This window comes from Scyliorhinus torazame, chromosome 13, assembly GCF_047496885.1.
Source record: "Scyliorhinus torazame isolate Kashiwa2021f chromosome 13, sScyTor2.1, whole genome shotgun sequence".
NCBI classification, from domain to species: domain Eukaryota; kingdom Metazoa; phylum Chordata; class Chondrichthyes; order Carcharhiniformes; family Scyliorhinidae; genus Scyliorhinus; species Scyliorhinus torazame.
The window spans coordinates 63,050,538-63,065,605 of NC_092719.1; the positions used below are offsets into that span (position 1 = coordinate 63,050,538).

A 15,068-nucleotide genomic window follows, 5' to 3' on the forward strand; every position below is an offset into this window, starting at 1 on the left:
ACAGGGTTAAAGGCAGGATTCTTGGAAGTGTGGAGGAACAGAGGGATCTTGGGGTCCATGTACACAGATCCCTCAAAGTTGCCACCCAGGTTGATAGGGTTGTTAAGAAGACGTATGGTGTGACGGCTTTCATTAACAGGGGGATTGAGTTTAAGCGCTATGGACTGCCCTGTCAAAAGGCCGGCTGTCCAGAGAAATTCATCAACATCCTCCGACTCCTCCACAACAAGATATTGGCAACAGTCCTCACTGGTGGAAATAAGACACAAACCTTAGAAGTCAAGACTGGAGTCAAGCAGAGATGTATCATTGCCCCCACCCTTTTCTCCATCTTCATCGCCACCATCCTTCACCTTGTCAAGAGCAAGCTTCCTAGTGGAGTGGACATCATCTACAGGATGGACGGAAAGTTTTTCAACCTCAACCTGTTGAAATCCAAGAAGAAAATGACACAGACATTGCTTGTGGAACTTCAGTATGTGGATGATATAACCATCTCCACTCTCTCAGAAGAGAATCTCCATGCTTGACACCTTCGCAGAAGCATATCAAGGAATCGGTCTCTGTCTCAATCTTAGGAAGACTCAAGTCGTTTACCAACCCATTCCAGGGCAAGATCTGGTCTCTCCCTCGATCAAAATCAATGGACTAAACCTCCCACATGTGGAACATTTCCCATAACTGGGGAGCCATCTCTCCTCTAAGGCTCACATCGACACAGAGATTCAACATTGTATTCAAACCTCGAGCACCTCCTTCAGATGCCATAGGGCAAGATTCTTTGTTGACGGTTACATCGGTGCTAACACCAAGATCCTCATGTAAAAGGCAGTTGTCCCCCCCAACTTTTCTATATGGCTCAGAAACTTGGACTACATACTGATGCCACCTCAAGGCCCTGGAGAGGTACCATCAACGCTGTCTGAGATGGGTTCGCTGCATCAGCTGGGAGGACGGGCGTACTAACATCAGTGTCTTTGAATGAGCCAGGAGCACAATGATTGAGGCCATGATCATCCAAAGCCAACTCTTCTGGGTCAGCCATGTTTTTAGGATGGCAGAGTCCCCATTGCCAAAGCATATCTTCTTTGCCCAGCTCAAGGAGGCATCTGAATAAGAGGAGTACAAAGGAAGTGCTTCAAAGATCCACTGAAGGCTTTCCTCAAGAAATGTAATATAGACGTCAATACCCGGGAAACCCTTGCTCAGAAGAGACCTACTTGGAGGAACCTCTTGATTGAAGGGACACAATTCTTCAAGGACACCCAATGATAAGAGGAGGAATAGAAAAGGACCTTGAAAAAGGAATACCAGTGACCTGTCCAAGGAGCAATCCAACCTGCGGAAACACCTGTCAAGTGTGTGGTTCAAGATGCGGCTCTAGGATCGGGCTCACCAGTCATGCAAAAACCCACAGAGCCCGTTACCAGTAACATGCTGTTCCTTAGGTGGACAGCATTGTTAGTGAGTGATTGTTGAAGAAAAAGAGGGTTAGAGGTGGAAAACTGATGCCTAGGCAATGAATATGACAAGAGCTGTACATGCCCACCTTCCATACTGGAAGTTCTCCAGCTTCCATTCTCATTCTTGTATGGATGCCCGGAGTCCAAGCCTGAAACAGGTGTTAGGCCCTTTGCATATCCCAAAAGGAAGCCTTCTGTCTGCAATGCAATGTTCTGGAAATGTCATGACTATCTCTCTCTCTCCCTCCCACCCACTCCTGGACTCTGCTTCTTTCTCAGCCAGCATTCAAGCCAGCCAATCTGCATTTAACTTGCGAGTGGTGGGTTGCCTTTGGCTAAGATCAGCCCCTGCAGCTCACTGAAACTAAACAAATGAGGTTGGCCAAATAATTTTAATTCTACCTTTGGCCTTGTTAGTTGCTGGCAGTTCGCTCTACACTAGAATGACTCTCTGATTCAGGGATGATTCCATTTCCATGTCTTTTTACGAGGAAGAATAAGGAGAAGGTATACAAACTGACTGGCAACACTTTTAAAAGAATAAAGGAGCACTTAAAAAGTGATTCTTACATCCACAAATCTTTAAAAGTGAGGAAAATCTGATAAAGCTGCCAAAATGTACAGGGGATCCTTTAGAAACATGGACACTTCATACAAAAGCAAGAAAGCGATGCTATCACATTACAAACAATATAGACTGTAGTTGGAATTTTACGTTCAGTTTAGGGCTCAATGCTTCAGCAAGAAAGTGAAGGCTGCAGAGAGGTGTGGAGGAGGTCACTAAGATTATACAAGGCTTTAGTTATGAGGCGCAACCAGAGAAACTGAGGTTCATTTCATTAGAGCGAGGAAGGGGAAGAGGAGCTCTGATGGAGGTGCTCAAACTTGAGTTTTTTAAAATAAAATCTGGTCCTGAGTTATCATGACATGAAATCCCGAGGAGAGACAGTGGTGGAAGGCAGAACCCATGGTGGTGATTCAAAAAGCAAAGTAGATGAATATTTGAAAATGGAATGAAAGGCCAGGAGAATAATGGAAGTGTACGGGTAGCTCTTTAAAAGTGACAGAACATGCATGGTGGACTGAATGGTCTCTTTCCTTCATGTGTGATTCTGAATCATTGTCACTGGAAGCCTGTTTTTAACTTTCAATGATGGTGCAAACACATGATAGTGGATCGGCCCATTATACACCATTCTCGATTTTCTTTGCATTGAAATCATTTCCATTGACTTGAATGGAAAGGTAAGTTGAGTTGTCCATAAGAGAGCAGAAACCGGGAGCTCATATCGGGTGGTTTGGGGCACATTCTGAAATTTTCGGGTACGTTCCCATTTTCCTCCTCTCACAAATCAACATGAGATTTACCTTATTCGGCACAACCAATTCCTACGTGAGTACCAGGCGTACTTGTCCGCAGCAATTTAATCCAAGACCAGGGTGGGGATGGGCTTTTACAAAGAGACATGCTGTCAGTGAGATTAATTCCTCCTCTGGGGTTACAAGGGGACAGACTGGTGCCGGCTGCAACCATTTGCATCCCGCTGTTCTGTGCCAAATCCATCCCAAAATTGGGATTTTACGAGGGGCTTTTCACAGTAACTTCATTTGAAACCTACTTGTGACAATAAGCGATTTTCATTTCATTTCATCTTCCGCAGGGAATAGGGAATATTCCGAGAAGCCTGCTCTCGATTCCTATTGGCTAAGAGTCTTTCTTAAAATCATGATTTGGTGGAATGAACTTTTTAATCTGTTCGCAAATCGGTGAATCAGAGAATCCCGAGAGTGCAGAAGGAGGCCATTCGGCCATCGATTCTGCATCGACCCTTTGAATGGGCATGGTGTACATATCCACTCCCCTGTCCACCCCACCCTATCCCCATAACCTAACTGCACATCCCTGGAAATTAAGGGTCAATTTATCATAGTCAATCCACCTAACCTGCACATCTTTGGACTGTGGGAGAAAACTGGAGCACCCGGAGGAAACCCACGCAGTCACAGGGAGAACGTGCAGACTCCGCACAGACTGTTTGGACAATGCCAGAATTGATCCCAAGTCCCTGGCGCAGTGCGAACCATTGTGTGAATTTCCTAAATCGACGTATTATTATTCCCACCAGAATCATTTAAAGAATTTGGTTCATATTGCTTCTCAATCTTCTGGGAAAATAGATTTCACTTTGGGAAGAATCAAATTGTGCAGCCATTCTGGATAATCATAGAATTTACAGTGCAGAAGGAGGAATGGCCCATCGAGTCTGCGCCGGCTCTTGGAAAGAGCACCCTATCCCCATAACCCAGTAACCCCAACCAACACTAAGGGCAATATTGGAGACTAAGGGCAATTAAGCATGGCCAATCCACCTAACCTGCACATCTTTGGACTATGGGAGGAAACCGGAGTACCTGGAGGAAACCCACGCACACGGGGAGAATGTGCAGACTCCGCACAGACAGTGACCCAAGCTGGGAATCGACCCTGGAGCTGTGAAGCAATTGTGCTAACCACTGTGCTACCGTGCTGCCCCATATGTCTAAAACTTCCCCTGTGGGGATTCCTGAAACTCAAACTGCTGGTCAGACTGTGTTTGAAGAAGCGTTGCCTGGAGAGAGGTCTAAAAAAGAATTTATTTTGAAAGGCTAAAACTGTGATTCCATACAGTTTATGCGTTATGCACACTATCAAAGTCCTGGGCTTAAACGATGTAAATAGTTCAACATTTAAGGGCTGAGCATGTCTGCAAACCAACTATGTTTACAGTTAAACTTTTTGAGGTGTGGAGTTTGAATGGAATAGTTCTGACAATAGAAGGCTGGGTGCACTTTGTTGGAATCAGAAATACCAGCAGCAGGTCAGCCGATCGGGATCTTTTTACATGATTTATTTTTGTGATCAATTTTCTTTCGGTGGCGATCAAATTACTTGTCACTGAGGCACCCCTCAACGTTCCACCAAGTGACAGAACCTTGAAGCACTGGTCTGACAAAACGATAGGAAGCCCTTTGATCACCGTGCTTTGTGAAATAAAACCACATCCAGAACATGCATTTTGACTTCAAAAATGAATCCACCTGCCTGTTTCATTCCTGGACACGATTCTGTGCACAAGCCAGAGAAGGGGGAGGGAGGGGGTGATTGAGGATGCAGTCCAGGCTTGTTGCTCAGCAGTCTGTAGTTCGTGGCAGATACCCGGATATCTCGATCCCTTTGGAATGGGGGCGGCGGCGGTATGGTTAAGGTAACGATGGAGGTTAGGGTTAGAGGACGGGGTAGGGTCAGAGCGGATGCGGAGGGAACGGGGTTATGGTTTGGGGGCAGGGTATTGGGTGTAGGGTGATCAGTGTCAGGGTGATGGAGCAGGGTTAGGGAAGGTGCTGGAGTTGAGGGGGGGGGGGGTGATGATAAGTGCCCCCCTCATCTGAAGCATTCGACGTCAGAAGGGGAGAGAGAGAGAGAGATGGAGTAATGATTTATTTGTTGCTCATCCGGGTTCCGCTCCTGTAACCAATGGTTTGATGTATCTCTGTGTGTCTCCCTGTGGGGTGGTTAGGGACCGGTTCTGATTTCCTCTGCTCTCCAGTCTCTCTGCTCCTCGTCCGCCTCAGCGCTCTCCAGCAGCCCGCCTGGATGATGTGCGGCGGCCGGCTGCGGGGCTCGGGGGCGAGGCTGTTGAATATTTAATGGCTGGGGGATGGAGATAGCCCTGGTGAGGTTGCAGGACGGCGGCGCGGCTGTGGGCAGCGGCCAGAGAGGAGGAAGAGGCAGCAGCAGCAGCAGCAGCAGCATCCACTCGCCGGTGAGCGCTGGCCCCCCGCCCCTGGCCACCGGCGGTCAGTGGCCGGAGCCCGCAGCCGCCTCGCCCTGCCCGTGGGCGGGCGAGATGAACGACATGAACGCGGCGGGGCCGCCGCCGCCGCTGCTGCTGGACAACCCGCCGCCGCTGGAGGTGAACCGCTCCGAGCGGGTGGTCATCAACATCGCGGGGCTGAGGTACGAGACCCAGCTGAGCACCTTGAGCCAGTTCCCGGACAGCCTGCTGGGCGACCCCGAGAAGCGCATGAGGTACTTCGACCCGCTCAAGAACGAGTACTTCTTCGACCGCAACCGGCCCTGCTTCGACGGCATCCTCTACTTCTACCAGTCGGGGGGCCGGATCCGCCGGCCGGTCAACGTCTCCATCGACATGTTCGCGGACGAGATCCGCTTCTACAAGCTGGGACCCGAGGCCATGGAGCGCTTCCGCGAGGACGAGGGCTTCATCAAGGAGGAGGAGAAGCCGCTGCCCCTCAACGAGTTCCAGAAGCAGATGTGGCTCCTCTTCGAGTACCCCGAGAGCTCCAGCCCGGCCCGGGGCATCGCCATCGTCTCGGTGCTGGTCATCGTCATCTCCATCGTCATCTTCTGCCTGGAGACCCTGCCCGAGTTCCGCGACGACCGCGGCGCCAACCGGCCCGCCGGCAACAGCACCCAGGGCCCCGAGGGCGGCGGCCTGACCGACCCCTTCTTCATCATCGAGACCACCTGCGTGGTGTGGTTCACCCTGGAGCTGCTGGTCCGCTTCCTGGCCTGCCCCAGCAAACCGGTCTTTGCCCGGGACATCATGAACATCATCGACATCGTGGCCATCTTCCCTTACTTCATCACCCTGGGCACCGAGCTGGCCGAGGAGCAGTCCAACGGGCAGCAGGCCATGTCGCTGGCCATCCTGCGGGTCATCCGCCTGGTGCGGGTCTTCCGCATCTTCAAGCTTTCCCGCCACTCCAAGGGGCTCCAGATCCTGGGCCAGACCCTCAAGGCCAGCATGAGGGAGCTGGGCTTGCTCATCTTCTTCCTCTTCATCGGGGTCATCCTCTTCTCCAGCGCCGTCTACTTCGCCGAGGCGGACGAGCCGCGCTCGCACTTCTCCAGCATCCCGGACGCCTTCTGGTGGGCGGTGGTCACCATGACCACGGTGGGCTACGGCGACATGAAGCCGGTCACCGTGGGCGGCAAGATCGTGGGCTCGCTGTGCGCCATCGCCGGCGTGCTGACCATCGCCCTGCCCGTGCCCGTCATCGTCTCCAACTTCAACTACTTCTACCACCGGGAGACGGACACCGAGGAGCAGGCCCAGTACCTGAAGGACGAGCCGCCGAGCGAGGCCAGCCCCTCGGAGGAGCTGAAGAGGAGCAGGAGCTCCCTGGGCAAGCCCTTGGAGAACAGCGACGGCGTCAACAACGGCGCGGGGGCCCACCTGAAGGCCAACAGCGCCCCGGACATCAGGAAATCCCTGTACGCACTGTGTCTGGACCCAAACACAGAGACGGACCTGTAGCCCCCCCTCCACCCCGACCAACAGGGCGCTCGATCCGACTTTCCCCACATTAGAGACCACCCCGTAGAAGAACATGTTTTAACAACAAAATAAAACACACATCATTTGTACAAACCCATCAAGGCTGGAATAGTTAGGCAAGGAGAAAATGCAAATTTTATACATGAATCTTTATCAAAACTCTGAGAGGGTTGGGTGCACAACTTTGGCTCCGTTTCTTAAACTTGGGTTGGGGTGGGGGTGGGGGGAGGTGTGTGTGATGGGACAACACCATCAGTTTGCTCCAGGTGCACAGATAAGACAGCTAGAGATTCGAGCATGTGCATAGTTCAAACAATTCCGTGTTGCATTTGTTGTGCCTTTGTGTCATTGGAAACAAATGTGAAGTCTTCAAATTCCATGAGTATTTTTTTCTTGAATTGTTTACGTGGAGGAAGGTGTGAAGTAGCCCGGTTTAATTTTTATTTTGCAGTGAAGAAGAAAGATCGTGGACTGTTTAAATTTTTTTTTTCTGTTTTCTGCTTTATTTCTTCAACGTTTTGTGTTTTCTGAAAAAAAATGACAAAAAAATGAAGCGGCAAGTGAATGGGATGGGCGGGAAATGATTGAAACATGCAGATAACGCCGGTGGTGATGATGGTTCGCAAGAGTTGGCCGTGTAGTTACCTTCAGAGAGGGGAAAAAAGACAATCTTAACAACGTTGGTTTGAAGAGTCCTTTGGTAATGAAGACAAAATTAGAGTACATATTTAGATAACGTGGCACACCTCTGGTCACAATATAGTTTTTTAATGTCTTCATGAAACAAAATTCGAACAGATCGTGCGAGAATTTAACTAAACAGTATATTTAGATAAATGGAGCGTCTCTTATTTACTTCACATGACTGGAGATTGAAATCAGTAACTCCAGCTTTTTTGTACCGATTTTCCACATTTGGAGAAGTACTAGGCTCTCTCTTTGCTGGTAGAGCTGTGAAAGTATATTGTGAACCCATTTAACGTGTTGCGATTGAGCTACTGTACGCAAAGATCCAAAGGAATTTACTTGAGGATCCCCTTGAACATATTTGTAATGACTTAAGTGAATGCATTGTTTTTTATTACTGCTGTAAAATAATTATTTTAAAACCTGTGCATATTTATCCTGAACAGTAAAAGCTGCAAAAAAAAAAAACTGGGTTCTCTGAGAACAAATGAAGATTGGGATTAAACGCCAGAAGTTCAACACATGAACTGCGAAGTACTAAAAATTGACACCACAGAACGATGAAGCAACACCACAAAAAGATGACCAAAAGATTTTTTTTGAACTGGAAACACATTTTAGATGATTACAAATCATTTTGGATTTGATACCTGCTATGACTCATCCTTTATCTTGTGAAAATGTTAAAGGAAGTGGACTATTGGACAACATTATAAGTCAGGGACTGGCTTCTCACTGCCCCAACTCTATAACCAATTTTTTTTAAAAGCTTGTGATATGGAAGGAATTTTTAAACCAGATTCTGAACTGATAATTGAGAACACCCATGTTTTCAACTGGACAAAACACCTGTCTCTTGTGAGGGGCTCACAGCTGCAGGCGATCAAAGGTTAGTCTTTTACCTTATTTTAAAAAAGAATGCCTTGTTTAAAAAGTAAAAAAAATACAAATTAAAAAAGAACATCGCTGATTTCATTAAGAGTCACAGGGCAATGTGAAGATAAAACAATTCTCAAAGTACATGCCTATCTACATCCATGACAGCTACATGCAGCTGTTCTGACATTTAATGTACAGATAATCACTGGGTTTATTGTAACCATCAAGAAAAAGCCATCATGCTGACTTGACTGTGAGCTTATTATAGAAGGTGTTGCTTTACCGGATGACATTACTTTGATTGGCAGGTAGCCTCTCTTTAGCCTTGGGCCTCAAAAACTTCTCTGTTATTTTCCTATTTTGATCACACAATGTTAATACAAAGATTTTTTTCATGTCCAGTTTGTGAACATCTCATGATCGCTGTGGTTCTGATATTTACATTTAAAGCTTTCTGCAGCTTTATATGCTTGGACATTTTATACAAGACTTGTACCAGTAATTATCATTACCTATTCCACGGAAAATTTCCAAAAAATACCCAAACATGTTTTACAATATGATAGAAATGTTGCACCCACACGGGGTGGCCACACCATCAGAAATAAATGCATTGACGAAACAGAAATCTATTCCCGATTTCAAAACAGCTGAATTGAGAGTCACCAGTATCAGTGCCACTCAGATTTTCTTTAAAAAAATGAATAAGGGTGTTTTAGCTCTCATAATTTATGGGTCTTCCCCTAATATCACCATCTTCTGCATCCCATGGGTACTTAAGATAAATTTAATTTGTCTTACAGCATATCTGTTTACAATGAATGTTTGTATTGTTAGTTACATTTCTTTACCATTCAGCAGTATGCATAGGTCAGCTGCCTCAGATCAGATGAATTCAGGTGGCTGACTGTCAACATTACAGGGTAAAGATTTTCTTTGTTGCTGGGTGATTGCAACATCATAACCACAGCAGGAAGATACCTTCTGATCAACATTTCTAGCGAAAATAAGAGTACATTCGCAAGCAAAACATTTTCAATTTTGTTAGAAATAATAATCAGAGGAAATCATCCTGCTTCATCACAATGTTGCAAATGCATAGTGGCCAAGAGAAAATAAACAACCCCCTACTGTCACCTTATTATATTTGGTGTTGCTATCTATTTATTTCTTATACAAAGACAGGTTTAAGGATCAGACTTTCTTTAATGATGTGCTTGGTTCATTTGCATTTCATTATTGGCGAGCATTTGTTTGAAATGTTATTGTCAGAACATACAAAATCATTTTATGTATTGAATGGCATGGACAATTGTTATGCTTTATTCACAGAATTACATTTTAATTGGTAGCTGAATAAAATGAAGAACGTTGCATTTTAGTGTACCGTTTACCTTCAAGCTATGTGTTTGCTAACATTTGAACTGCACAGGATACTAGTTATTTGCAGGACTGGATGGTGTTTAGGTTATTTGATTTTTATACTGTAGTTGAATTGGTACCTCAGCGCAAGATCAGCGTTGCCCTCTATGTTGGTTAGCCAAAAAAGCCTGAGATGCCATGTGTATGGGCAATGTCAGTGGAACTCCTCATTACGTGAATTTTTGGTTTTACCGATCGGCAGTAATGGACGACCAATCTGTTTGTCATCTACCCCAACTTTTGTTGCTGTTAAAATTATTTGGCATGAAAACCAGGCTGGGTGTTAAATGGGTGCCCTATTTCTATTGGTAGGTAAAGGGTGATGGTCCACGGCACAAAACCCTCTATATTTGTCATTAAATTGGCAATATCACTGAGATACGACAGAGGTATAAATTGTGTGAAGTTCGTAATGGCACAATATATACAGCTGCTGAGGCAGATTGGTGAGATAGAGAAAAGGGAGCTAAAAGTTCCACCCGCGTGTCTTACAATTAATTATATGAATACCTGATGCCAATACTGGACACTCAAATTGGAAAGTAAAGTGTCTTATTCTCCAACAACGAGTTTCCTTGAGTAACAACAGAAGATGCTGGAAGTACTCAGCAGGCGTGGCAGCATCTGCGGAGAGAGAAACAGAATTTATGATGGAATTTTCCATGCAACCCACCATGTGTTGCATTGGCCAGCAGTGGGATCAGTCAATGGGGTTTTCTGTTGAATGAATTCCTCGCTGCCATGAAACATGGGGCGGGGGTGCACCGTCGGTAGGAGTGGAAGGTCCCACTGGTGTGAACGACTGAAAGGTTCTGGCCTATATTTCAGTGAAGAACTTTTCTCAGAACTGAAGAAAGCTCCTTGACCTGGTATGTTTCTCTCTTGACAGGTGCTGCCAAGCTGGCTTAGTGTTTCCAGTATCCCCAATTCAAATGTTTTAATTTCAGGTTTTCAGCAGCCACAGTATTTTTATTTTGTTTAACTAAATGCAATTGTGGTTAAATAAGCACCGGGCAAGATCAGAATTTAATTGATCTTCGGGTTGCAAGCCCTATCTATGACTTTCTTTTTTAAGTGTAATTGCTAAAATCGGTCAGAGATTAGAAAGATTCTGGATCCTATGTCAGTTGATCTATTTTCTGTTGTTGGGTTAAATTTTTGTACCGTCCAAAATATTGTATTTATCTCTTTATGAAAAAGTGTGGTATAGAAATCTAAAACTATTGGGCTGGTCATTGTGTGCAGGTTTTCCCAGGGTCCCTTGGTAAACAGGATGGAGGAATATCTTCAGTTATTAACATCACTACTCCTGATTTCCTTCTGTTCTTCTGCTGGAGTTGTGGTGAGAGACAGAGAATGCCCTTTGAGGAATTTCAGGGCCGCCGTGAATCTTATGTGGCTTTGCTGATGGTAATTTGGAATGATCCCCTGCATTATAAGGGTAGTGGCATTATATCCCTATGTTGTTAAGGAGAAATTGTAACCCACTGTGGCCATAAAGTGGCCATAGATGAGACGGGTTACCAGTAACTCTGTTCACTAGCTACCAACTCCAACCCTCTTGTCTAAGGCTGTGTCAAATTGTGCAGAATCTTGGTATCGTGTTTGAGTTTCTGACCATATGTCAGGGCCATTATCGAGACTGCTTATTTGCACCTCCCTAATATTACCTGACTCCACCCTGTCTCACCTATCTGCTGCTGAAACCTTTATTCATGCCTTTATTAACTGTAGACTTGCCTATTCCATAGTACTACTGTTTGGCCTCCTATCTTCTACCTTCTGCCAGCTTGAGATCATCCAAAATCTTGCTGCCCATGTCATAACTAGCAAAAAAAAAATTCACCCATCACCCCATGTGAGTGGCATCCTGCACTGGCTCCCACTTAAGCAATATACTATTTAAAAATGTTTGTCCTTGTTTTATGGCATCTCTGTAATCTCCTTTAGTCCTCAGATATCCAAGTCAGGTCCCTTGCACATCCCCAATTTTAATCGCTTTGGCATTGTTGGCTGTGATTTTAGCTGCCAAGATACTAAACTCTGGAATACTACACCTCCCCACCTCTCCACCACCACCTGCACTGTCCCCCACCCCTCCACCATGGAAACCTCTCCATCTCTCTACCTAGCTCTCTTTTATCTTATAAGATGCTCCTTAAAATCGACCTTTTTGACCAATCATTTGGTAATTTTCTCTAATACGTCCTTATGTGGCTGGCCCGGCATAACATTCCTGTGAATCGCTTTGGGACATTTTATAAAGTCAAGCATTTTATATTAATACAAGTTGTTGTTACAAATCCTGGCGAGCATAAAATCCAATCGCTGCATATCTGCTTGTAGCATTGTTAGATTGGCATATTGCCATTGTCATATATAAGTTAAGACTAGAAAATGCCAAATGAAAGTTAAGAATTTGAAACTCAACTTCAGAGAGAATGAAAGATACAGCTGTTGCCAGAAATTGATCCTATTAACTTGTGCGACTGAAGATGTTAGGCCTTTCCTTGCACCCTGGGAAGATTTCTTCATAACACTAAGAGTAATTATTAATTGTTGAGGGTTTCATTGAGGCTGGTGAGGATGAAAAGAGTGGAACTTCAAGGATAGCCTAGGGGTCACCTCAAGTCAGCTTGCATGATATTGTAGAGGGTAGGGGATGGGAACATATACAAGATGCGTGCACCACACTTGCAACCTCCTCCCTTCCTTCCCGCTCTCCGTCAACACTGCAATTTTAGCTGGCCTTGCCTACTGGTACAAAAGCTCAGCAGACCTCAGTTCAGCTACACCACTATGACGCTTGCAGTGTCACATCTGTGACCCTAGATCCCTATCTCTGCCCTGGCATCTCATTTTCCTTGTTTAGAGTTGCACCAACCCTATTCACCAGCAACTCCTGAAATGCAGTACAGCTTTTCTTTAAGAGGGACAGACTGGCTTTAAGGATACAAATTTGGCTCTCAGCACATTGCTGTTTGATCATGTAGTCAGAAAAGCGGCAGATGATAATGCTGATGAGAAGCAACCAATAACCAGGAGCTAATCAGCACAAATTAATTTCTGTAGATGCTGGAAATCTGAAATTAAAAACAGAAAATACTGGTAAATCTCAGCAGGCCTGGCAGCATCTGTGGCGCAGGAAACAGTCAACAATTCAAGTCCATATGACTCTTCCTCAGAGCTCAGCCCAATGCTACTATCATGTAAATGGGCAGCATGGTAGCACAGTGATTAGCACTGTCGCTTCACAGCGCCAGGGTCCCAGGTTTGATTCCCGGCTTGGGTCACTATCTGTGCGGAGTCTGCCCATTCTCCCCATGCCTGCGTGGGTTTCCTCCGGGTGCTCCGGCTTCCTCCCACTAGTCCCAAAAGACATGCTGTTAGATAATTTGGACATTCTGGATTCTTCCTCAGTGTACCTGAACAGGCACCAGAATGATGCGACTAGGGGATTTTCACAGTAACTTCATTGCAGTGTTAATGTAAGCCTACTTGTGACGATAAAAATTCTTATTAAAAAAAATGAGATGACAACACCAAATTTGCGTACTGCCTATCTCCAACAGAAACAGTGGAGGCAGGTCATCAATCCCATCCTCTATGCCCAAGTACTAATAGACATGAATTTTTAGCTTCTTTTTTAATGTGTTATATAAATTGAATTATTGGTACTTATTCAATGCTAAGAATGAAATCAACCTAAAAATGTTATTAAAATATAGTGTATAAATCCCCCTGTAAGGCCAGGTTTCAACCAAATCTTGGTTTCATGGCAATTATTACACGAGTCTGTTGCTTGGAGATGTAAGAGTTGCACAGCTAGTCCACCTCCAGTGTTCCATTTATTCCTGTAGCAAACCAAATGTGCCTGCTACGCCTCTCTCGCATTCAGGCTTCCATTGCCAACCCACCATAGAAGGGTAACCCAACTACTCTATGGTAATTCGCACTAGTGAATTAGCACACTGCAATGCCAGGCAACCACATAAATACATTATTCAGTAGGAAGCTCTCATTCTTACTTCATATTATTCTGTTTCATTTGACTTCAGTTTATGGATTCGACAGAGTTGTTTGAAAAATCCATCTTTTTGAAAGTTACATAAAAAGTACATTTAAAGTTTTTGACCTATAATTATATTAGTTATTTTAGTAATTTGTACATCTTCATACGAACACCAACAATAAAACCTCTGAAAGTCACAAACATAATAAATAGTATTTTTTTAGAAAACCAATATAATGCAAACAAATAACAACTAAATGGTGCCAGGAAAGGATGATGTTCCAAATAATTGCTTGAATTTCATGGACAGACAAGCACTCGCCAATAGCGTATGACTAACACGAAGGGTAGACTTTTTTCATCTCATTCATTTCACATTCAGAATGACAAACATATAAAAGTAGGTTGTGTTGGCAAATAGACGTTTTCAGTAGACCCTTGAAAGAAGCTATGCAAATATAATCAGTATGTTAATGTTCTCACTCCATGAAAATGGGTCATTGATTACCGTACGTGCATTTCCAGTGAAGTATGAATTTCAGATCATTAAATATTCAGTTATTTTGTTCTATATAGACATGTAAAGATATGGTCACTGAATATGCACTGAAGATGGAGTAGTTTAAGTGAATCTGGTTGTAAGCCAAATTCTAAGGAGAATAGTTTATTTTTAATTATGCAAGGCAAGAAAAATGTTTGTGCTCTCAAATCGTGATGATGTTTGCCTCCCTCATGTACTTTTTTAATGTATTTTTTTATTTTCTCTGTATATTTTACTGTATGAATATGCATAAAAGAAGTCAAAACAGCTTAAAGTATTCTGTACTTTTACTGGTATCTGTACTTGTATTGATAGTACGGATACTGAAAAATATCATCACACTATAATATTTATAATGATTAACCTATTTTCCAAGTCAGGCTGGGTTAGAGGGAAATGAATTACTGGGCCAGGGTACAAAAATGTAATTCAGTTCCCATTGTAATATCAACTATTCTGTCCTTATTCTTTTACTTCTATCTTAAATTCCGGTGAACACTGTTATAATGGAAACTGCCTATGGTCAGCTTGTCACCAATGGCAGAACTTGGTTTGTCCGACTTGGTGGGCGAGGGTTGACTGACGACTAAGCCAACTTGATATAACGGCATGCGAGCTGGGACTTGGCAATACTGACCTAACTTTAATTGAAGGTTGAGCCAGAGACCATACAGACTTGCATGCTAAAACCTAGAGTTCAAAGAGGGATGAGAAATATTCCT

The 15,068-nt window shown here is 44.5% G+C and overlaps 1 protein-coding gene across 12 annotated transcripts in view; it reads left to right on the forward strand.

Moving 5' to 3' along the window:
• The window catches only part of LOC140388067 (potassium voltage-gated channel subfamily A member 1-like), a 305,257-nt gene that overhangs the window by 106,877 nt on the left and 183,312 nt on the right, over positions 1-15,068 (forward strand). For 10 of the 12 annotated variants that reach the window (XM_072471667.1, XM_072471670.1, XM_072471668.1 and 7 more), the window contains exon 1: positions 4,829-8,381. In XM_072471667.1, coding sequence (XP_072327768.1) covers positions 5,162-6,784 — 1,623 coding nt within the window. In that variant the 5' untranslated portion in view covers positions 4,829-5,161 and the 3' untranslated portion in view covers positions 6,785-8,381. Of the gene's footprint in view, positions 1-4,828; positions 8,382-11,038; positions 14,615-15,068 lie in introns of those variants that run through there. The other 2 variants (XM_072471678.1, XR_011934077.1) reach the window with 2 other exon arrangements.